At 40.3% G+C, this 25,065-nt stretch overlaps 3 protein-coding genes across 22 annotated transcripts in view; 2 read left to right on the forward strand and 1 right to left on the reverse strand.

Moving 5' to 3' along the window:
- psme4a (proteasome activator subunit 4a) overlaps positions 1-25,065 on the forward strand; it is a 415,963-nt gene that overhangs the window by 287,116 nt on the left and 103,782 nt on the right. The window lies entirely within an intron of this gene.
- LOC127610233 (neurexin-1a-like) overlaps positions 1-25,065 on the forward strand; it is a 230,181-nt gene that overhangs the window by 155,105 nt on the left and 50,011 nt on the right. The window lies entirely within an intron of this gene.
- The window catches only part of LOC127610237 (stonin-1), a 143,695-nt gene continuing 138,998 nt past the window's right edge, over positions 20,369-25,065 (reverse strand). Inside the window, exon 4 of one of the 2 annotated variants that reach the window (XM_052080135.1) lies at positions 20,369-20,966. In XM_052080135.1, the coding sequence (XP_051936095.1) occupies positions 20,491-20,966 (476 nt within the window). In that variant the 3' untranslated portion in view covers positions 20,369-20,490. The remainder of the gene's footprint in view (positions 20,967-25,065) is intronic. The other variant, XM_052080133.1, reaches the window with a different exon arrangement.

A 25,065-nucleotide genomic window follows, 5' to 3' on the forward strand; every position in this document is an offset into this window, starting at 1 on the left:
AGAAAAAAATGAGTTAGGTACTGTATTGCAGAAGTGTCCCCAGCATATCCAATTTATTTCATTCAGCTTTGGACATTGAAACTGGAAAATATGACTTGCATTCAATAAGTAAATAATTGTTTCATCTAAATTCCATATTAGAGTTTGGAATTATGTTGCTTTAAAAACAATTGTAAAATTGTAAGTCAGTTTAAATATACTGTGTGTGCGCGCAGTATGTGACATTGGTGAGCCTAGTTACTCAAATACTGTATGTAGATGTTGCTCAAAATTTATCATGCTCGCCTTCACAGCAGACCTCAAAGTTCAAAAAGGCTGTGGCAATTTTGATAATTGACTTGGTCATTGGCCATGAAGAGGAGCGGCTGTTACCTGCTCCAAAACGAAGTTTTTGCAGCACCCCTCCCCCCAGACATGAGTTTGTTTACATTTCAATTAGCAGAGCTGCGCAGAAGCCAGCCACAACGCTTTGCAAGAAAAAATGAGTTAGGTACTGTATTGCAGAAGTGTCCCCAGCATATCCAATTTGTTTCATTCTGCTTTGGACATTTCAACTGGATCATTATTTGCATCCAATAACTAACAACAGTAAGTATTCTTTAGTAAGAAATCATGTTTGCGTTGCTCAATCAGTCTTGATGACAGAATTTCCTTATGTGGGACATGACTACGGTACACGTCCTTTATGAACATGCAAGTGTGTTAACAAAATACATGTGTAAGAACACAAGCAGTAACATGCAAAAATATATGCCCCAACAACACAAATAACACAAAAACGGCAGTATACAGTACAGGTATATGAACAAAATACATTATATATTATAAATACATGGTGAGTCAAAATGAGACCTACAACAGCTGGTGGCTTTTCTTTCCAATCACTCACTATCTCGAACTTGACCTCCCTTCGATCACCACCCAAGACAGCGTTGCTCAGCTGATGTTGTGCAACAAATGTCTGAAGGCATCCACGGGACCCTTCAAAGTCCTCCATGCCCATAGCGCGATGGAACTCGCCTTCTCTCTGATTAGCGCTCCAGTTAGCGCAAATTGTTTTCAAATCTCTAAATGACCTTTTCAAATCTCTAAATTACCTCGCGCCACCTTACCTCGCTGAGCTCATCTGGTCTGCGGACCAGACATTATTAGAAGGACCAAGAACTAAACTGAGGCTCAGAGTGGATGGAGCCTTTTCTGTTGCTGGTCCCCCTCTCTGGAATGACCTCCCACTGAACATTCGGCAAGCCTCCTCGCTGCCCATCTTCAAAACGCGCCTCAAAACTCACTTGTATTCTTTGGCATTTGACTCACCATGACTTAGATTTGTTCTTGGTTTTGCTGTTCGGTGCTTTCTACCGTCTTTATTACAGATTGCTTTACTGTTTGTTGTATATGTTAAATTGCTCCATGTAAAGCACTTTGTATGCAGCGATGGCTGTTTGAAAGTGCTCTATAAATAATGTTGAGTTGAGTTAGCATGATAGCAGGTCAAGCATTCCAGGAAACGTTCATTTACTCTACAGCCCGTCGAGCCACAAGCAATTTACTTTGAGCAGCTAATCGGATGCATTCCATGTTCTCTTCCACAGTCATTACCATTCCTTTGTTTGGATCCAACGATCAACGTAAATGTAAATGAATGGAATAGAAAGTCGTTCACGATTCCAGTAAACTCATGCTAATAGAGAGATTCTGCTGTTTTTGTGCCAAAGAGAGTAAAAAGTGGTGCAGACAGTTATTCCGCGGTATCGAACGGGACTTGCTTGAGTTTGCTCTAATTCGAGCTTCCGTATGGCTTCCAGGTTCCAGGTATCGGAACGTTCGTCCGTTGTTATGAATCGATCACTAATGTAATATCCATCCATCCATATTCCACCGCTTATCCAAGGTCGGGTCACAGGGGCAGCAGCTTTAGCAGGGAAGCCCAGACTTCCCTCTCCCCAGCCACTTCTCCTAGCTCTTCCCGGGGATTCTGAAACGTTCCCAGGCCAGCTGAGTGACACAGTCTCTCCAGCGTGTCTTGGGTTGTCCCCGGGGCCTCCTGCCGGTGGGACATGCCCGGAACACCTTTAAAACTCATTTCGGCCGCTTGTATCTGGGATCTCATTCTTTCGGTCACGACTCATTGCTCATGACAGTAGATGAGGGTTGGAACGTAGATCAACCGGTAAATTGAGAGCTTCGCCCTTTGGCTCAGCTCCTTCTTCACCAGGACTGACCGATACAAAGCGCGCAGAGCAAGCAGCAGCAGCTTCACCGCTGCGCCTGTCGATCTCTCATTCCCTCCTGCCCTCACTTGCAAACAAGACCCCAAAATACTTAAACTCCTCCACTTGGGACAAGATCTCCTCCCCGACCCGGAGAGAGAACTCCACCCTTTTCCGACTGATTTTCATCCCAACCGCTTCATACTCAGCTGCGAAACGCTCAAATGAGAGTTGAAGGGCCCTGCTTGAAAGAGCCAACAGTCCCACATCATCTGCAATAAGCAGAGATGTAATACTGAGGCCACCAAAATGGACCCCCATCAACACTTACACTGCGCCTAGAAATTGCAAATGTCCGTAAAGTTTATGAACAGAATCGATGACAAAGGGCAGCCTTGGCGGAGTCCAACCCTCACTGGAAACGATTCTGACTTACTGCCGGTAATGTGAACCAAATTCTGACATCTGTGGTGTAGGGACCAAAGTGCCCGCATCAGGGGATTCGGTACCTCATACTCCTGAAGCCATAATGCAATGTAATATCGTACTCAAATGTGTAATGCACAGGTTTTTATTCTGGGTGAGGGAATTTTCGTTTGACAGAAATCCATAGATGGCAATACTTACTGTAATTATGTTTCATTGCAATTCCATATTAATGTTTGAGAATTCTTTTGCTTTAAGAACAATTATAATATTTAAGTCTGGTTTAAAAAAATATGAACAGGTATATCCATTTGTGTTATTACAGTTGCTGAAACATATAGATGTTGCTTGAAATTTATCATGCTCCCCTCAAAACAGACCGCAGAGTAAAATAAAAGTTAAAGGCTGAGCAATTTTAGTTTATCGTTGGCCATGAAGGGGGGAGGGGCTGTTCCCAGCTCCAAACCCTCGCAGTTGCACTGTTTGAACCTAGTTTATTCAGCTCCCCTCCCCCACACTAGTTTGAGCACGTGATCAATTACGAGCGCTGTGCATACAGCAGCAACAAAGCTTTGCAAGAAGAGTTGAGTCTTGCAGTCGTGTCCCCAGAAAATCTAATTCGTTTTATTCTGCTTTGGACATTGAAACTGTATAATACGAATTGCATCCAATAAGTAAATAATAATGATGTTTCATCACAATTCCATATTAGCATTTGGGAATAATGTTGCTTTCAGAACAATTACAATATTTTAAGTCGTTTTTAAAATATGTGTGTGTGTATATACTGTATATAAATACAGTATGTATATACACACACATGTATATATGCTGTGCTCATTTTAGGAGTACATGACATTGGTGTAAACAAGAGTTCATAAAATATGTTGATATTGCTTGACATTTACTATGCCCCACTTCAAAACGGACCTCAGAGGAAAAGTGAAGGAGTTTTGGTTATGAAGGGGCGGGGCTGTTTTCATACCCCAAAACGTCACAGTTACGTTGCAGGAAACGAGTTTCTACAGCTACCCTCCCCCACATCACACTCGCTGACCATCAATTAGGAAACGCGCGCTTTGCAACCTGCACAAAAGTAAGGCGTTGAGAAGAGTGAGCGTACGAGTCAGCATCATCGAGAAAAACCCAGAAAGTGACAAATACTTCAGAATTAAAGCAGGTAAGACACTCAAGTTTTGAATATTTTCTTACAAGTTAGTTATTCTAAGTAATTCGGGCAGGCTCAAAGGTTCGTGTTATATCAGCATTAGAGTGAAACCAACTATATGAATAACTCTACTATGCTGTACCTAAGGAGTTGTCACCAAGATGGAAAGTTTCCTCTCAAACAATAAACTTTCAATAGGTCGTCAGACACGCAATACAGCGCCACAGAATAGGCCGTTGGTGTGGTAAAATCAAGTTTTAACACCCCCCCCCCCCCGCCGCCGTCGTCTCGCCGTCGTCGTCGCCATTTTAGTTGAGCAGAGAATTAGTTGCAAATGACTCAGCGTCTTTCGCCGTCGCCGCCATCTTAGTTGAGCAGAGAATTAGTTGCAAATGGAACCAGTGTCTTTCCATATACAGAAAGTAACTGCAAAAAGACAATGTAAAATACCAAGCAATTTACAGATAACAAAGTGGGTTGAACGAAATATTATACTGTGAACCATTATCAACACAAAAGTTAAAATTAAATAATAAATAAATAAATAATGATAAAGGTTAAATGTGTGGATCACCAAAACCTATGCATTTTGGGCTGAAAAAAACCCCACTTATATGAGGAGATATGCATATTTTCTATGTTTGTTAAGCTTTCTTGTATTTTACGGTGATTTGATGATTTTTTTTTTGTGGCAACATACATTGTCACTGTCATCAACCTTTGCGATTTGTAACCACACTCGCTCATCGTTTATTGATCCCAAATATCCTTATTGGCAAAGCCGAATTAGTGGTGATTGAAACTTTGACTTTTCAAACGTCAAACCAGTTATTGGCCCAGGCTTATAAAAACACACTAGTGATGCATTCTCAGCATAAATCTTAACCTTATCATCATACTCATATCAACTTAGTGATTAGACGTTAATCGGCAAATTAGTGGATGAATGTTGATGTAATTCAAGGAGAAAAAAAATACTCTGGCGTGCAGAGATTTAGTGAATATGCGTTCATTTTAGTCGCCACATACTAAGAGAAATTGCCTCTTCTGGGAATATAATAGGATGAACGTGGAAGGAATTCAAACAAATTTGATTAAAAAGTACACATAATGCGTTCAAAGAATTAATGTAAATATTGTAATTATATACAGAAATTGCATCTTAATAGGTGTATGAAATGATTGACCTGGGTACAGCTCACGTGGAAAATTGTTCTCTCCGCACTCTGTGTCGGCCATCATTGTTATTGGATTGCCAAATACTTCGAAATAAGCCTATCTTTGTGATGCAGATGAATCGCCAAATGTGTAGTGTCAACTACTACAGTGGAGGACTGACTTGATATCCAAATTTCTATTTATTAAGTTTTTTAATTTTCTGAAATATCGATTGCTGGTATTGGCAGCCTCCACGATAACCTTAAAATAATGCCGGTATCAGCCTGATACCATTATTTGGTTTCGGCACTTACCCATCTTTGCCAAGCACTGGAAATGAGTGATATAGACATTTTTAAAAATTACAATAAGTCTACTTTTAATTGATTACCCGTTCAGTTTCAAATGCTTTATTTGCCCATATTAAACAAAATAAGTTATTTCTATAAGGTATTTCTGTTTTGCCATGTTAATGTGTTCGATTAATATTTTATCCCACAGAACTATCTTGTTATGTAAGCCTGAATTATCAGTACTATTCTCTAACATCATTAATTGCAATGGTATTTTCTGATCTTTTTTTTTTTTTTAATAACAGATGGACAATCCCACTGAAGATGGTAATTATTCTGACTCAGTCTTTTTGGATCAGATGAGGAATACAAACCAACTAAGACATCCTCTGAGTCGAGTGATGACGAGGAGATATTCCATCCAAAGGTAGAAAAATTGTTCTCTTATGATACATCCAGTGAAGACTCTACAAGTCATCAGACATATGAAGCAGAGGAGCACAGTCACGTCTGCAATTCGTAAAGAAGGTAACCCATTAACCTATGTAAAAACAAAAGATGACCAAAGAAGATCCTTCTTTAACCATAAAAACATTTACAAAAAGGGAAGGCAAACGAGTTTGGCACAGAAGTCATTATTGCTTCTACTGTGGCCAATCAAATTTAAAGATGGCAAGGCAATTGGAAAGGAAACATAAGGAATCACAAAATAAATTCTGTGGGGCGTTTGTGAACACATAACAAAGGAACAAACTACACAATCAACTCTGAGACAGTCCAGTCTCCTACAAAAGGAAAGATGACAGAAGTACAAACGAGCACGAAAGCAACACATTCTACCCGTATGTAATCAACTCTTTTCACGCGTAGCAAGTCTACTCCTGTAGCGTTCACACGTCCCATTTTATATCGGTGCTGCCCCGCATACTAGCATTTACTCCAGACTAAATGTTTAAACCACCTCCTGAGCAGAGTTACATTTGCTCCGTTTTAAGCTGTTTTCAGGGGCTACACTTGTGTAACTTTGTACGTGGCAACGCTCTACATGGGGGCAGTCGGCTTTTGGGGTGGGGGGGGGGGGAGAACGGATGAATGGACATGTCAAGAGTTTTAATTTCTCCATATTTTGTTCCGGTCAGTTGTCACGCAGTATGAGGAACATGTATACATTATATTTAATCCTTGTGTATTTTTAGCCGTTATAAATCAAATGTTTCTTGGGGGAAATGATGCGGCGTGAATTCACTCTAGCACCTAAAGCACTATGAAATGACATGCAACAAAAATTTCTACTGTACAATATTACACGATCGATTACAGCATTGTTTTGGGTATTTTTGTATTTAGATTCATGTTCTTACCATTTCATTTATTAAATGCATTGCCCACACTGGACAATGTAATCTATCAATATGAAAGTTGTTTTTCGAAACATATTTAGCCTTCACCCCTGCTATTCGCGTTCAATAGAGACCAAGTCAAGTCAAGTCAACAGTATTTATAGAGCACTTTCAAACAGCCATCGCTGCATACAAAGTGCTGTACATGGAGCGATTTAACATATACAATAAACAGTAAGACGAATCACGTTCACTGGCTGCCACTGGAATGCACTTGAAGGGGGAAGATAATATATGGATGATAGTTATTTTGAATCAGGAATCAGTATTTTATTTCTGCCAAATATTTGCATTGGTCTAACAAAATTTAATTATGTCGGTTTGTTCACACTGACTAGCATGAAATCATACAAGATGTTCTTGTAACATACCTTTCAAATGTTATATGTTGCCCAGTAAATCTTCTCTATTCTTAATGGAAGCACAAACTTGTATTTAATACATAATACAATGATTTGCATGTCATGTTCAACCTCTATTTAATTGACTACACTACTATGTTGGAATTGATGGCTTCAACACGTTCCAAACAAGCTGGGACAAGGTGGTTTTGGATGCAGTGCTCTCTGAGAGGTCGAAGGTCATGGCCTTTGAATGTTATCTGTTTTTGGCCTTGCCGCTTACATGCACTGATTGGTCCAGATTCTCTGAACCTTTTGATATTATGGACCAAAGATGACGTAATCCCTCAATTCCTTGCAATTATACGTTATGAAACTCTGTCCTTCAACGATTCAACTTGTGGTGACCCTCACCCAATCTTTGCTTGTGAATGACTGAGCAATTCAGGATAGCTACTTTTTGACCCAATCATGGCACCCACCCATTCACAGTTAGCCTGTTCACCGGTGGGATGTGACAAACGGGGGTTTGATGAGCATTTCTCAACATTATTTTTTTTGCTCGCTGTTCCATCTTTTATGGAACGCATTACAGCCATTAAATTCTAAGTTAAATATTATTGGAAAAAATTAAATGTACCAATTTGAACATTGAATGTTGTCTTGTCTTTGTAATGCTTCACTTAAATATAGGTTGGACATGATTTGCAAATCATTGTATTCTGTTTTGATTGATGAGCATAATGTCCCAATTTCACTGGAATTGGGTTACTAAATGAATGCCTATATAGCATATTTTTGTTCAACACTGATTTAGTAAAATGTGTCACTTTGTTCTCCTTTTCATGTGGTGGTATCGACCTTTACCCCCAAAAAGGGAAAAGCATCTCTCCAGAAGAGGGAAGACTGAATTGGATGGTAAGCTTTGGATGAGGAACTACATCTCTTTTTTCATAATTTAACCAGTTAAAATGCATGTAACGTATTTGACAATGAGTGTCAAATCAGGGATGTCCCATTTCATTGCAGATTCGAGTCCAGGAAAAAACCTTACACCCAAAGAGCAGGCAAAATCTAAATTGGAGAAAAAGACAAGTAATTTTATTTATTTTACGTATAAAATCCACATTGTAAAGCTATCACAAGGTGGTCTTTGTGAGTATCATTAAATTGCAATTGTCATCATATTTAGGGTCTCCCAGAGCAAATTTGAGGAGACCATGGGATGAAGAAGAAAAGGCTGCTGTGGAAAAACACCTGGGGAGACTTATAAAAGGGTGTCAAGTGCCTGGTAAAGAACAATGCACTGACTGCAAAATGAAAGAGCCGCAGGCCTTGGCTCAAAGAACCTGTAAAGACGTAAAGAACTTCAAGAAAAGATCTGCTTCTCGAGTTCTTCATTTTTAAATTTAAATTTTCTTGCTGGAGTATTTTTTTTTCAATTCTTTTCTACTCTTCCTGAGCAGTGTTGTTAAAAATGTTCTACTTGAGGTAAGATTTAATGTTGACATGTTCTAATAAAGTTTTACAATATATTTGATTTAGTTCCGTAAATTAATTGGCCAAAGCATGGGTCACTTTTATTGTAGTAGTAATTGTACAGCAATCAATCGGTTCAAGTTGTGATTGATATATATAATGTATAAATGAGGAACTCTGCTTATCTTAAGTTGAAACTATCAAATTATTCATAAAACAGACTACTCACACTTTTTAAAATTAAAATACAAAATGTCTGCTGTGTAATTGCAGGTTAATAAGAGAGGAAAAACTCTGAAGTCCATACCAAAAGTTGATTTGTATGCTGCAACAAAACCAAAAAAGATTTTAACCAAAGTCACAACAGGAGTGAGGACTTTGAATGTGCCCATTCAGAGTCCTCACTCCTGCTATGATTTCAGTTTCAAGTCTACTTTTTATTGCTCTGTTTTTTAAAGAAGTTGAAGTGGGGAAAGTAGTTGGGGTGACATCTAGTGTACAAATCTAAGACTAGTTCCTCTCTAAACCTATCAGAAAGGGTGGTCCTCACTCCTTATCTGGAGTTACCCGGACCTCACAAATATAGTCGTACAGGAATGTGTGTGTATGTGTGTGTGTGTGTGTGTGTGTGTGTGTGTGTGTGTGTGTGTGAAAAAGACAGAGAGTTATGTGTGTGTGTGTTTGAGTGCAGGATGTTGATGTGCCTTCTCTTTTATTAGTGTTACAAATCACAGTTGGGAGTGCAATGTCATTCTGAAAGCTGAGCATCAATACGTTACGGGCTCGGCAATATGGCCACGGATAACATGAAGGAAATTTGATTTCATCATCTGTCCTCATTACACTGTTAGCCTGTTGGTCGTTCTCTCATGTACAGGTTACAAGGTTAAAAGCGATGACATTTCCATTTATTTTTTACGAATTGAAGAACAAAATTGGTTTGTATCGACACAGCCCTCCGCACAGATCACGGATCCTTTTCTGTAAATGTAACTGCGGATAAATTGTATGATCCATTGTCATGTTGTCTTTGCATGCAGTTTGCATGTTTTTTTTTGTTTTGTTTTGTTTTTTAATGGAAATTGAAGCACCACAGCATGAAATGGACATAGTTGTTGACTTTTGACACAGCTGCCCCCACCCTCGGGGTGAGATAAATATAGCCTCCCTTTATTTTGCTCCATTGCATTAGACCAGACTGAAAAAGAGCTACATGCTAACTGCAAATGCATTTTTAATGATATTCTGTAAAAGGTGCAGACATAATAATTTGATTTATTTATTTTCTTTCATGTTTTGGAATAAATTCACCATTTGTTCTTGCATCGAGAAGCCCCGTAGGCAAACAGGGTGGAAGCAAACGATAGATCTAACTCTGATCCAACTATCAGTAATTGAATTCTTAACTGGGCTGCTGTGGAGCTCAAATGGTAAAAACAAATGGAGAGACATGTTGTAATGTTTTTGGGGGGGTTTGTATGACCATTTTTTTCCCATTAATTATGGAAAAACTGCATCCCAGTGAAACAGTAAACTGTCTGCATGGTGGACTTAGCAGAACATTTGTGCTGTGAAGTTGTTACTGAGTCACAGACTGTCACTTATTTGTCTGCTCAAGTCTGAGATTTTGATTTTTTTTTCATTTTTAAGTGATATATTGTGGAAACTTTACTTTCTTGTTTGTAGACAAATAATCAAATAATTTCTTGTTTGTAGACAAACAATCTTAAGGGCCTGTGCACTTGTTCACTATAATTGTAAAGAAACAAGGGAATCTTTTGTTATCTGCCTTTTTCTGGAAATTTTGTCTGTGAGCGGAGCAAATGACACACTGCTCATCCCACCCACGCTACCAAAATGTGTGCTTAGGGCCACACTCGGGAGTTAAGTTGTCAACTCTATGCAAGTATTCGGATCCCTCTGCTGATTGTTTTTTTTCCAAAAAAAAGCAACTCACAACATATGAAGCATCTCTTTTTGGTGCAGTTTGAATGTCCAAGTCCGCCCCCCTTTCCCCAATCAGAGTAGGATATATTCACATCCCTGCAAACACAATTGCACTTGCTGGAAGCCACTGCTATGTGATTTTCACTTGTGGAAGCCACACTTCATCAGCACCAAGTCATCAAATTACAGTCTTTAGTTTAGTTTGAGGGAATGTCTGTTTTGCATGTAGCACACATTTCACCAAATAACACCAAATGCAGCAACATGGAGGGGAAAAATCGCTTCTTCAGACTGTTTTATGGAGCAGATTAATTTGTTTGTATAATTTCACAGTTCATGGGTGACTGGGCACTGCAGACTATATATAAAAAAAATCTGTTTTCCATACTATGTCCTCTTGGATGAACATTTTTACTGTTGCAACACCATCAAACTGTCAAAACACACAATCATGTTTCAATTACCTGGGGAGGTTCTCGGGGAAATATTTGAATCATGTCACAGTGAGTGTTTTGGGGTTTTTTCCTGGTTCCCCTGAGGCTGTGTCTTCTTGCAAGCATCCAGTACCAAGCGACCATTTTCTATTGTTACAAATTGCCTTCACCCAGAAACCGCACAAGCTCATAATACATCAAGACTAAATGAGCAGCAGGATGAAGCTATAGATCTGAGAGGCAAAGACACTATTCTGTGTGGATATGTAGAAATCTAAAATGAATCCGGTCTTTGCCAGGGTTTGGCGACCTAGGAAATATACCAGATCGTAAAACATACCAAGCTCCTGAAAGAGCATCTTTTATTGCCAGCAGAAATTCCCCTTTTATGAATAATGGATTTATTGGCCCTGTTCGGATCCTCAAAGCAACCAGTTAATACAAATTAGGTCCCCTTTAGGAACAAAAGATTTGAACTCCACTTTTCACTGCACCCGTGATTTGGGCAATGGGATTCCTCAATTTTATTAATTGATTACAGTTTGTCAGGACAACTTATTTGTGTAACTTTTTTTTTAATATAGCAAGGATCTAAAAGGCAATCATTGGTCATGGAGGGGGGGGCAAATTTTCAAACTGGATTTAAAAGCATTTACATTGGGGAATATTTTTTTATCTATTGCCAAATTATTGCATTTGCATGCAGCTTAACACCTAAATGCTGATGCACCATGTCTACTTTGAACTCTGGGCTCCACTGATTGACCCTAGTCTGTTGACCTCCAAAGCTCAACTGGGTTTGTATTCCATGAGCATTGCTTTGACTTAATCAGAATTAAAATCATTAACATGTGTTTCATTCATAAATATGACAACAGTGTGGGACAATCCCGCTGAATCATGGAAGAAATAAATTATTGTAAAAAAAGATGCTCATTATTACCTTAACTATATATTTTTTATATGAACCCCTTAACTCTACTCACGGCTGTTGGATGTGGGTGGTTGTTACACAAGGATGCATGATGGGGCATGGAAGGTGGTCACGAAGTGCTGCTCCTCAGCGGCTGACTTGACACCATCCGCATGTGGAAGTCTTCTGGCAGGTCTTTTTACTGTGGGAAATACTGTGGCTCAGCGTTTACTATTAATGCACTTAGCGCGCCGATCTCCTGCATGGACTCGAGCGACTCCTTCCACCAGCAGTGAATTTAAAAAGAATGCATTGGGAGCTGGTTCACTTGACCGTGAGTGAGCTGCATTCCCCCTGACAGTGGTGCAAACGCCCTCTTTAATCTGCGCTAATCAAGCACAATACCAAAAGAAAGAATACTCTACATGTGCACACATTTAGACTGTGCTGTGTCGCTAAATGTTTACTAACAGCAATCCTCTTTTCTTTGTCAAAAACTATTACCTCAGGTTTGTTTTGGTTTTCGTTGAAGGAAATGTCGCTTCATCCAGTTCTTGATTTGTTTTAGCCAGTGGCAAAACACCTAACTTGAACTTTTGTCACATGGGGAAATTCGATAACTATCACTATGTATTATCTGCATAGCTCTGACAGCCAACATTGGCATTCTGAACAATTTGACCAAAGGGTAGCATACATCTTTCAGTATTTCCCCGCTGACATGCACTGCTTGCAATATCAACATGTCTGTGAAAATATTGGAGTTAGGACAGTCAAACCTCGGTTTTTGAACGTCTCTGTTATCGACCAAATCGGATTTCGACCAGGAAACTCGAGATTTTTACGCCTCGGATTACGACAGAAAATCGGTTTTCGACCAAACTGAACAAACCCGAATATGCCACTTGTTCAGTAACTGCCCAGATATGCTTTAAGCACAGATTGCAGTCATTTTCTTGATACATTGTTGTTGCCTCATCAAAACAACATATTTTATGTTCACATGTCTTGTGAGTGCACAAGCTCGTGAACAAAAGCATCTGCTATAGATGCTGCAGAACAGCTCATTGTAGGGTGATGAAAGTACAACAAAATGCTTTCTTTATCCTCTTTAATCCCTCAGATGAGAGGTGAGAGGAGCACCCAGGGATGTGTGACCTCTTTAAAATCAGTTTTGTCAACCATGCTTTGCTCCATGTCCCTGGACACAAGAGAAATGCTGAAGTTGTCTTTAATATTGCAGTAAATGCTTCACCGTGTAATAAGTATTAAGCTTTATGACTTCATTTACTACTTCATATGACTTGATTTGAAAGATCTTTTGGTCTGTTTTTGCGACAAGGGCAACGTAAACACCTTGACAACAGTAATTAAAAGAGCAAGTGGGCCTAATTCATTTTAATGTCACCCTTCTCCTCCCTTCACTTGGCCTCTTAAATCAGTTATGCTTGGAGTAGCTGCCTCTGCTCGACTCTTTAATTTAGCAGTATAGTTTGTGAAATAGTCTTGTTTCTTATGGGAGGGGCTATAAAAGATGTCGAAAATTGTGGTCTGAATACCTTGGCCTCAGCTGAATCTCTCTTGAAGTTAACACAGATTAAAACAAGTCACATTTTAAATCTGTCCGAACCACGGCTAGTCAGTGAGTCATCTCCACCGTGTTCGAGTTTGAAACCGCAAACGTCCGACCGTAAACCCACAAAACTTGTCAAACAAGCCATTTTAATGTCACTACAACTTCATGCAATTTTAATAGCCGCTGTAGATGTTAAACAAAGTAATGTCATAAGCCGGGAACGTTTGAATCCATGAGTCGTAAAACAGATGGCAGGCAAAGTTGTGTTCCTCTCCAGGCAGTAATATCTGCTAGCTGTGGATAACTGAGTTAATCGTGTATGACAGGAAAGCAACAATCATCCAAATGGTCTTTCATAAATGCACAGTCGCATACGTTGTGTGACTGTGTGTATGAACTGTACCTACGCGGAAAGCTGTAAGAATTTTTTGCTTTTTTTTTTTTTTTAAGATATCTTTTAGCCTCGTTGGGAGGTTTCCAGCTCGAAGGAAGGAGAGGAAGCAAGTGACAAGCAGCACTGTACTACTCTCTGACAGTCATATTATTTCACCACAAAGAACCATTAGGGGCTATTTTGGGGGCCATCTCCTTAGTAAGGCACAAATAAAAAAACATTAACAGACAAATATAATAGGTGGGAATGAAACAAAATGACAAAGGGGCACTGGGCTCCTTCACTGTGTTTGATTTTTATGACTGGTACCTTGCTGCGATTGGCTGGCAACCAGTTCAGGATGTCCCCGCCTACTGCCCGAAGATAGCTGGGATAGGTTCCAGCAAATGGATGAATGGATGGATGGATACTGGTACGTTTTCCTGTGAGAAAACTGATCATGACCCAACGACAATGAAAGACTGAAAGGCAAATGATAAGTTGAAGACATAAGAAAAGATAGAGTGTGAGGATGTTGTCAGGATTTAATTTATTAAAAGCATGAGGTGGTTGTCACGTCCCGTGTTTGCCAGCAGGGGGCAGGCTTTTGCCTGCCGCCTGCACACCTGTCACCCATTTGTGACTAATTACTCAGCCTTTATTTGGACGCTCTGGCGGTCTACTCACTGCCGGAGTATTCCACGCCGTGCCAATTCTCTCGCCCATTTCGTCTACTGATTATTCGTTGCCTCTAAGCCTTGTGGCTGTTATTGCGCGTCGTTGTTCTCTTTTGTGTGAACTTTATAGCGTTTTTTCATACAGACTATCCTTGCTATTTTCCCGCAAGCGTTTTCTGTTGTTCTCCTTATTTAATTCCTGGTCCTTATTTTGACCAGCGCTTTTTGTTATTCTCCCGGTCGGGTATTTTTGTGTTGTATTAAAGACCCCTTTTGTTCTCTGACAAATCTCTTTCTGTGTCTGCTATTTCGGGTATCCACTTTCAGTTATTTCGTTGTACACAAAGCGATTATTCTGTCGCTTCGGGTACACCGTGACAGTGGCACAGAGTTCTGCGAGGCAAATACCATGAAATGAAGTGGAAAAAGTGATTTCTAAAAGAACACAAGTGCACACATTAATTACTGTTGATGTTTATGGAGTACTAACAGGTTGTACATCATACACGTCTCTGATCATTTGTTCAGGTTATTCAACAAAAAGTCCAATTTAAATGAAATGTGTGTCAAACACCATTTGCTCTACAATACCGGTCAACCACCAATTTCTTTGGATTTAGGAACCCTTTTCCTCAGAAGAAATGATGGAAGTAGAATTCATCCAATCCGGGGTCATCCTGACATCACGATGAACCTTCTTGACTATAGACACATTTTTGACAGTTTTTATTATTCTGAAGAAATGTGGAGTCAAAGTTAAAAGCTACAAAAATGAAACATAGCTTGAAAAAAAAAGGATTGTCACCTGAACCCTTCTGACAAGTGACAGATTTGGAAAGGGATGGGTGATGGATTCTCGCTCAGAAGGCATTAGCCTTCATGCACTTCACTTTGATATGCACAATATCAATTTTGGTAATAGGTAACAGATTTGCAGCTGAATGTTGGGACAGAAATTACAGCTTGTGCTTCGAAGATTCTCCACATAAAGGCAAAATACAACATATTGGTTTATATTCTTTTCCTTTCTTATTGTCGCCTTCAGCTATATTGCATGGTGCACCGCTTTACTTCAATGCCATAGGATCCATTGTCAGTTCTATGGTCTCTAATTCTTTTTTAATTCTCACTGGAGACTATTGAGGTTTTTTGGGGTTTTTTTAGATAGACGTGCAGATGTGTAGAATTGTCTATGGCCAAGGGGCAATAATATTACAATCAGCCTAAATGTAAGGAAATAAACAAAAAAAAACCAAAACAACACATTTTACCAACTTTGACCTTCCCATCCCTGGCTTGCGGGAGTATTTCGCAACAAAGCTATTGTAATTAAGCTCCGATCACTCGACCATGTTATAACACTCGGCTAGAAGTGTAAACCTGGGACAAGACCATTCAGGACAACTACATGCTACAATTTGAAAGCCATATTGCTTTGTGCTTTTGATTCCCACAATTTAGACACAAACTCATTGGAATGGCATAAATGACTGTCTGTGTTAATGGTTACTTTAGAGGGTTTTTTTTCTCTTCATATGCTTTAAAGCAGCTCATATTGGCAAGGGCTCTGTGACAGGACATGCTTTCCATGAAGCCTAACAGTCCATAAGGCTTAGCAGGGAGCAATATCAGTTCCCATGAAATCCTTATTTGTGTTGGTTCCATCGAGGGTGATGGGCTCTCATTCCATCCAACCATGTGGGCCTTGAATTTCCAGTGGATGCTCCGAAATCAAAGTCAATTTCGCCTGTGAAGGCATATCTTATGGCAGGGTATGCATGCATGTGCAATGAACATGTGTGTGAGTGCGTGTGTGTGTGTGTGTTTGTGTGAATGAGTATGACCTGTTCAATAAACCCATCACCAGCCTCGTAAAGAAAGCTGACATTTACAATTAAGGACAAAGGTCAAGGATTGAGGCCTGATGAGATCATGATGGAGGAAAGCGGTTTTACACAAAAGCTCTTTGATAAATAGGTAGAAACGTGTCAGGCACAAATAGAAAAGGAAAGGAAAAATGAAATCTGCAGAATGTAGGCAGTGATCAAGCTGATCAATCAGATAAACAAATACAAGCTCAGCACTATAAATGTGAAAGTAAATAGCATGTGAAGGTCAATGCAGTCGCTTAAAGTCTGGAGAGTGAATGGATCTTAAGTAATCGATTAAAACTGATTCATAATTCATCCATTACTTGTAAGACCAACTGGACAACATTGGATATGTGTGCACCTCATTGAAACGCTCATGGCATGGAGTGGAGACAGTCTCTGTCAACACACACGCACCGGAGTGTGGCATCCTCATTAGTAACTGCAATGTCATTAAATACATCCCCTGAAAAGATTTCACATCATAAAATGTTATTTTGCTCTGTGTGTACTCTACAAATGTGAGTTTATTCCCATTTCTGGGGGGGAAAAAAAAAAAAGGTTTACCAGAGATGTTGACAGGCAATTTTAATGATGACATTACAATGAAGCGTTGGGACAAGCCTTTAGAAGTCAAGTCTGTTTGGGCCAAAAGTGTTGCCAGTTTGGCAGCTGATTCATTTGATCAAACACTACAAACTCCCTTTCTCTCTCTCCCTGGTGGCAAGGTCTTTGCCTTTTTCTGTCATGTGTCATATATTGGAATTTTCAGGTTTTGCCTATGCTAAATTTAAGAACAAGAGTATGGAGATAAATGGGAGTAAGAAACCCTCGTGTGTGTGCTTTCTTTGTCGGATCTGGATGAGCAGTCATGCGGTGAGCTGCCTTGCGCGTGATCCGTCCGGCGTGGTGAGACCCTGCTGCTGCTGCTGTTGTTGTTGTTTTGGTCAATGTCGCTCCTCCCAAGCACCACAATTCACAGGGCTGCAGTAAGATGTTGGCAGACCATAATGGAAATGTCATCTTTTCAGATAAAATATGTGGACGGATATTTGAGAAGGGGAGTCATGGAAGTTGTGTTGTAAAAGATTCATTTCCAATAGGTTCTGAAGCCGATTTCAGACAGCTGAATGAAGATGGACGCTGTCATCGAAAAACAGAAAAGTCAATATTCACTTAGAGCACCTCAGCAGTTTGTCAAAGGCCCGTCAATAGAATGCTTTGTATTCCCACCTTAAATGGGGAAGCCAAGAAATCAATCACAAAGTTTTATTTGGCGAACTAAATCCCACCGTGCAGGGCATAAAAATGCACGTGTCTGTTCAAGTTTAAACCATTGCACTAGAGTGGATTTCCCCATTCAGAGTCCAGTTAGAAATATGCTTCGGTCAGACAAATTATTTTGTGCACGTCAAACCTAACTTTCTTTTAACGTTTAAGATCCTACAAAAGCACACAATTATAAAGTGGCGTGAATTTGGAGCACCTTCAGTAAATGACAGCAATCAAATATAGATAAGATAAGATATCCTTTATTTGTCCCACACTGGGGAAATTTACAAGTGAAATATAGGTGTGAAAAGTAAATGTTATATTATTATATTCCATATTCAATGTTACACTTTGAATGGAAACATTTAGTTTGAGATGGACATGGAAGAAAGGCAGGTAAGAAACAAAAGAGTGATTTAAAACTCAAGTAAAACCATTAAAAAACAAACGCAGTTATATATTTTATCAAAACCTTTTTTTACTCACGATGTGGCTGAATATAGCTGTGGTTATATTATGTGGATGCTGTTTGAGAAACTCCCCCTCGATGTAATTATGCAATGAAATGTGGTGTAGAATAGTGGGTGGATGAAAAATAATGTGAAGAGTTGTGAGGCACAGCACCATTCAAAAAAAGGGGGGCATCTACTCCACCCTTTAATCACAGGCTTTCATATTTATTTTTGTCACTATGTCAGACCACAGGGAGCCTGAAAACGAGCAATGATACCAAGTCCAAATATTTGCCCTACAGCTCCCTGGTGGAAGGGCGCTTGACATTTGAAGCAAACTGGTGAAATTACGTTAGCAGTACGGCCTGAATAAACAATCACAATCCTGTACATATTTACCACGTGACAAATGTTGTGCAATGTATTGTTCCAAAAGGGGATGTTATGTGGCACATTAAATTATTTGGCTTTAAGTAACAGATTTGCCTCCTTCATTTATCTCCATTTGCCACCAAAGAACAAACAGTGGTATTTTGATGAGCCAATCTTAGCCGTTATTGTGGCGTGAATCCCCAATTATTCTCCTATTCACCATTTTAAATGAACTTAACGTTTTTATCGGTTTATAATGATCCCTGTAGTCACTCCTATCATGTCTGGAAGAAATCAAAACCTGGATGGCGGAAAATTTCTTGAAATTCAACGAAAAGAAGACAGAGGTGATATGGCCCTTGTACATTCCATCCTGTATACTTGGGCCCCCTGTCTCCTTATTTGAAATCAATGGTCTCAAACTTGGGCCTTAAACTGGACAGTGATTTCAAAATCGATCGGCAAATTGGTGCCGTTATTAAATCCAGCTTCTTTCACCTTAGACAGCTGGCCAAAATAAAACCTTTCCTCTCACATGAACACTTTGAGACAGTAATCCATGCCTTTGTCACATCCCGGCTCGATTACTGTCATGCCCTGTACTTTGGAGTCAGCCAGTCCTTCAGCTGGTCCAGAATGCCGCTGCTCGCCTCTTGACTGGTACTCGTAAGAGGGAGCATATAACTCCTACTCTGGCATCCCTTCACTGGCTCCCCATTCATTTTAGAGTTATTTTCAAGATCCTAATCTTTGTTTTCAAATCTCTGAATAATCTCGCGCCACCTTACCTCTCTGAGCTCATCCGCCCCTACACACCTGCCCTGTGGACCTGTGGACCAGTCTTTGTTAGAAGTACCAAGAACTAAACTGAGGCTCAGAGGGGATCGAGCTTTTTCTGTTGCTGGTCCCTCTCTCTGGAATGACCTCCCACTGAACATTCGGCAAGCCTCCTCGCTGCCCATCTTTAAAGCCCTCCTCAAAACCCACTTTTATTCTTTGGCGTTCGACTCAGGATGATTTTACTACTTGGTGCTTTCTACCGCCTTTATTACCATTTCGTCTTACTGTTTATTGTGTATGTTAAATCGCTCCATATACAGCACTTTGTATGCAGCGATGGCTGTTTGAAAGTGCTCTATAAATACTGTTGACTTGGCTTGACTTGACTTTGTTGGGCTTATTGTTTCGAGTTACTTACAATGACTTCAGTTAAAGTCTTCACCGTCTCTGCTTCAAAATGCCATTATCCATCACTGACTCCAAAGAGAAGTGACAGTAACAATGTTTACCTCTTATGTTGATCTGCGTGTTACATATTTATTATATCTGTTTGTCAGTTACTGTGATTGGCTGGCAACCGGTTCAGGGTGTCCCCCGCCTACTGCCCGAAGAAAGCTGGGATAGGCTCCAGCACCCCCCGTGACCCTAGTGAGGATTAAGTGGTTCGGAAAATGGATGGATGGATGGATGTTTGACAGTTATGATGCTGTCAAGCAGACAGAGGAGTTTGTCAGAGACAAAGAAGAGCATGAAGAGATATTGCAGTGTGGTTCTTTCTCTTTCTGCAGTTTGTCTTCTCTTTACAGAGCCACGCAATGCTCGCTCGATTCTTAGATGTCATTTAATGGCAGGGTTCCTCCATACGGTAGTCTGCTCGGTATCAATCAATATATATATATATATATATATATATATATATATATATATATATATATATATATATATATATATATATATATATATATATATATATATATATATATATATATATCATCTCACCCCTCGGGTGGTGTCCGTCCCTCATTCAGCTCGGGTCCTCTACCAGAGGCCAGGAAGCTTGAGGGTTCTGCGCAGTATCCTTGCTGTTCCCAGCACTGCACAAGAAGAAGTCCTATCAGTGGCTAGAGAGGGCTGGCCTGAAGGACAGCACAGAGGCACTCATCCTGGCTGCTCAGGAGCAGGCCTTGAGCACCAGAGCCATCGAGGCCCAGATATACCACACCAGACAAGACCCAAGGTGTAGGTTGTGCAAAGAGGCACCTGAGACGATCCAACACATAACTGCAGGGTGTAAGATGCTGGCAGGGAAAGCCTACATGGAACGCCATAACCAGGTGGCTGGCATAGTCTACCGAAACATCTGTGCGGAGTATGGACTGGAAACCCCAAGGTCAAAATGGGAAACACCTCCGAAGGTGGTGGAGAATGACAGAGCGAAGATCCTGTGGGACTTCCAGATCCAGACTGACAACATGGTAATGGCGAACCAACCAGATATCGTGATCATAGATAAAGGGCAGAGGAAAGCCGTTGTAGTGGATGTAGCGGTCCCAAGTGATGGAAACATCAGGAAGAAGGAACATGAGAAACTCGAGAAATACCAAGGGCTCAGAGAGGAGCTGGAGAGAGCCTGGAAGGTAAAGGTGACAGTCGTGCCTGTGGTGGTCGGAGCACTCGGGGCAGTGACCCCCAAACTAGATGAGTGGTTGCAACAGATCCCGGGAACAACATCGGACATCTCAGTCCAGAAATGTGCAGTGCTGGGAACAGCAAGGATACTGCGCAGAACCCTCAAGCTTCCTGGCCTCTGGTAGAGGACCCGAGCTGAAAGAGGGACGGACACCACCCGAGGGGTGAGATGAGGATTTTTTTTTTTTTATATATATATATATATATATATATATTCATTCATCTTCCGTACCGCTTGATCCTCACTAGGGTCGCGGGGGGTGCTGGAGCCCATCCCAGCCGTCTCCGGGCAGTAGGCGGGGGACACCCTGAATCGGTTGCCAGCCAATCGCAGGGCACTATATATATATATATATATGAGCTGTCAAACTATGAAAATATTTAATCTAATTAAAAATGCAACTGTCATAATTAACTCAAATCAACTAAAAAATCACTCGTGATTACTCACACATTTTTTATCGTTTCTGAATTTCCTTTTACATTTTTGTCCTATTATATATTATATAAAAGTGGTTAGAACTGCATGACTGTCCGTGTTTTATGTTATGTGTTGTGTTTCTTATTTTACTTTATGTTAACTGTTTTGTAAAGCGCTTTGTTACAGCTGCCGCTGTTGTGAAAGCGCTATATAAATCAGCATGTATTGTATTGTATTGTATTGTATTTTTTCCCCATTTTAATGCTCTCATCAGCATGGAATCATGAATCAGTTTTCTATGTGCCAAATGCAAATATTTACTGAAATAACAATTTTGATTTTCAATTTTACATAAACATTTTTCACTTGGTGCATTTATTCACACATAATCTCTCACACAGTATTACTGTCCATCAATAACGGTGAAAAAAATATTTTGTCACACAACAGCTGCTTTAACATCTTTTTTTATGAAATCAAAACAGAGCAATATAACATTGTAAAGTACACATCTAAGGCACACTAGTACTCAGCCTACAGTGGATTTAAACCATGGTTGCATACTTCATTTTTCTCAAGTTTGCTTTGAACACAGCAGTCTGTTTCTGTATGTTTGTTGAAGAATAACGAGACACCGGAGACCAGTGTTCATTATGTGTCGCTGTATTGGAAACTGCCGGCCGTACAAACAAGCACACGCAGTTTCCCCCGTGCTGCAGGGGCCAACCATTCTGAAAGGAGGGGGGAGGGGTTCACTCCCCCTAACACAGTCAGGCTATGTCTCTCTACGGTTTTGTCTGGACCTCATTTTGAATGACTGCACTTGGTTCGATGACAACACTGGAGACATTTTACTTTCGTTAGGTCGCTACCACTGTAGCGCACTGTCACTGTCAGACGAACACAGAGAAGCTGCACCCGCTCTATTTACATGGACACAGAACACTGTAACCTTCCACACAAAATAGTTCCAAACAAGTAACAATCGCGTCAGTGGCATGCATCGTATACCTGTATGATACAGAGAGAGAAAGAAGAACAGATAACTTTGGTCTTGTCAGTGGAGCAATATGACAACTTTTTAAAAGTAAACTTTCCATTCATAAACTCTTTAAGTATTTCGGTGTCTCGCGCTGCCATGGCTGGCAAAACAGACATGGGCGTGGACTTCTGCAGCGCGCTTGTTGTTTTGTTTCTGGTGTATTTATAGAGCAACGTAACATCCGCTTGTAACGTGTGCCGCGTTAATCTCGCGAGAAAATTTTGAATCCCGTTAAAATTCATTTAAATTAATGCCAATAAAAACGCACTAAACTGACAGCTCTAATTATATATACTAGCTGGTTCGCCGCCCTCCGGGCGGCTCATCACTTAGTTCCTGCGGAAGGCTGGTAAGGTGGTGGTTCAGGGATAGCTTATGCTGATTTAAAAAAATGCCTCTACTTTTATTCATGCACATCAGGTTTTTTGAGATATTTTCAGTTCATGTTTTTAGACCTATGAAGGGCTTGCGCAATACAGGTTTGACCATGTATTGTAAATTGTGGCTATGTTTCAGAAAAAAATCCAACCTGTTGCTGAACCGAATCCAATGTGCCCCAGAAAAAAAACAAGGCCAGATTTGTAATCAGCGCAAAACAAAATAGTCTAGATCAGGGGTGCCCAAACTTTTTGGACCGAAGATCTACTTTTCGATCAACTAACCTCCCGGGATCTACCCTTACCGGCACGTGCGCACACGTGCACGCACACATGAACGCCATGATGAGAAACAGCCTGAAACTGAGGCATGCGATGCACTTTGCAGCCTGTTAACTATCGTAGCTCACACATACCGTTTTAAAGTGCTTCCCTGGGCCCTCCGAGATTCCTATTCTTTGCCCGTGCCCTCGGTGAATTGTACACGAAGCAAACTCTGAATGAGAATAATGACGATAAAAGATAGAGCGCAACAGCTCTAATTACAAGCTACAATTGCAGACTGCTGAGCGCAAACAACTTCCGGTGACGTACTCACGCGCCACCGTAAATTCAAGATTTACCTGCTTTATTTTATTTTTTAACTTTGTTTTTTTTTGTGTGTGAAAATGAGACTGATAGGATGATTAGGGTGCAGCGTACATGAACACAAAAAATATATATTACTAACATGTACAAAGACACAAATGGTTGGGGTTTTTTTTTCTCCTCGACACTCCTCGGATCTACTTGGGACCTGTCTTAGATCTACCGGTAGATCAGGATCTACCTAATGGGCACCCCTGGTCTAGATGTTTACTTGCATCTGATTTAAAAATAAATGCTGTACAAATTTGTTGACCAGCGTATTATTGTTTTTAATGAAATTGAATTTCCCTGCTTTCGTAACTCTGATCAGTGAAAATGAGTTAGGAAAAGCACAGCTTGGACGTAAGGATTCATTTACCATCCGGTTTTACCCTCTGAGCTGAAATGAGGGTGAATAAACGCCCTGACACTAAAACGAGACGATGAAATTCAAATTCCATCACCATGATAAAGTGATTACATCACACACAGTGTGCATGCGCAGATTTGCCCTCAGCATGGATCTGGAGCACATGAAGTGTATCACTTGCACAATTCACATGCACACAAATACGAGCCCAAATAGACACTGATACAAAGCATCTATTATGGCATCACACAAATTAAGGTTTGGTCGAGTTGTCTTAGATCTGCTTTAATAAGTGCCCGGCATATCCCTTCTGCTAGATTTGTCTTGGCTACATTACACCTGAGTGGCTCTGTTTATTTCAGCTTCTTATCAGATTTTCATGCAGGAGACCCGACATGACCATCACTTTTTAATATTCATACAGCAGCTGTTTCCCAATTTCATGCTGATTTTAGCCCTATGACCCATCAGCAGTGCAAAACCAACTCTTTAGCACACCCACCAATCAGTGGTGGGTGTGTCACAAGGCACATTTCCCCAAAGTGTCCTGGGGCCACAAGCATTGAGTTTAGTTTTTTTGTTCATCATTTCTTGTCATTTGCCATCACGTTGACATTTATGTTAATGCATAAGTATCCCATATTAACCAAGTGTCCATGTGGTCGTTACAGTAAAGCAGTTTTCTCTGTATGTCAAAACCTAGACCTGAGCCTTGGTTTATAGACAGAACTTCCACACCTAAGCAGGAGTGCTGTAAAACCAAACATAAGTGGATAAAAGACAAGCTTCATGTCTCTTATCAAATCTGGAAAGACTGATGGCATAACCACCAGATCACAGTTAAAGAGTCCAAAAGAGAACATTAATCAAACCGAATTCAGGCTAATTGTGAAAACCCTCGCGTACCATTTAAAACTATTGATTCTGTACCCCCTTAGCCTATTTGCTCAGTTCATTGATAAGGTTACTACAGCGAGGACTCTTGTTTCGAATACCACATTTGATCCCTATGTTCATGTTCCATGTTCAGCTGTGTTAAATTCTCTTGAAGCTGTGTCCTTGACATTTTTAGAGGATGTGATTTGCCAAACTAAGCCTTCTGGGTGCCCTTGTGACTTTCTTCCTCTGCATTTCTTTAAGGAGGTTCTCCCGAGTATTGGTAAATCAGTCTTAGTCATTATCAACAGCAGTCTGTCTTCTGGTACAGTTCCCCACTAGTTTAAACATGCTGTGGTGCAACCCTTACTCAACAAACCTGGCCTTGATCAAGATGTACTGTCAAATTTTAGGGCCCATTTCATTTTAAAAAATCTGGAAAAATTGATGCACCTACAGTTATAATCTTTCTTGGATGAACATGACCTCTTGTAGGTCTTTCAGTCAGGTTTCAAGATGAT

This window comes from Hippocampus zosterae, chromosome 11 (genome assembly GCF_025434085.1).
Source record: "Hippocampus zosterae strain Florida chromosome 11, ASM2543408v3, whole genome shotgun sequence".
NCBI lineage: Eukaryota > Metazoa > Chordata > Actinopteri > Syngnathiformes > Syngnathidae > Hippocampus > Hippocampus zosterae.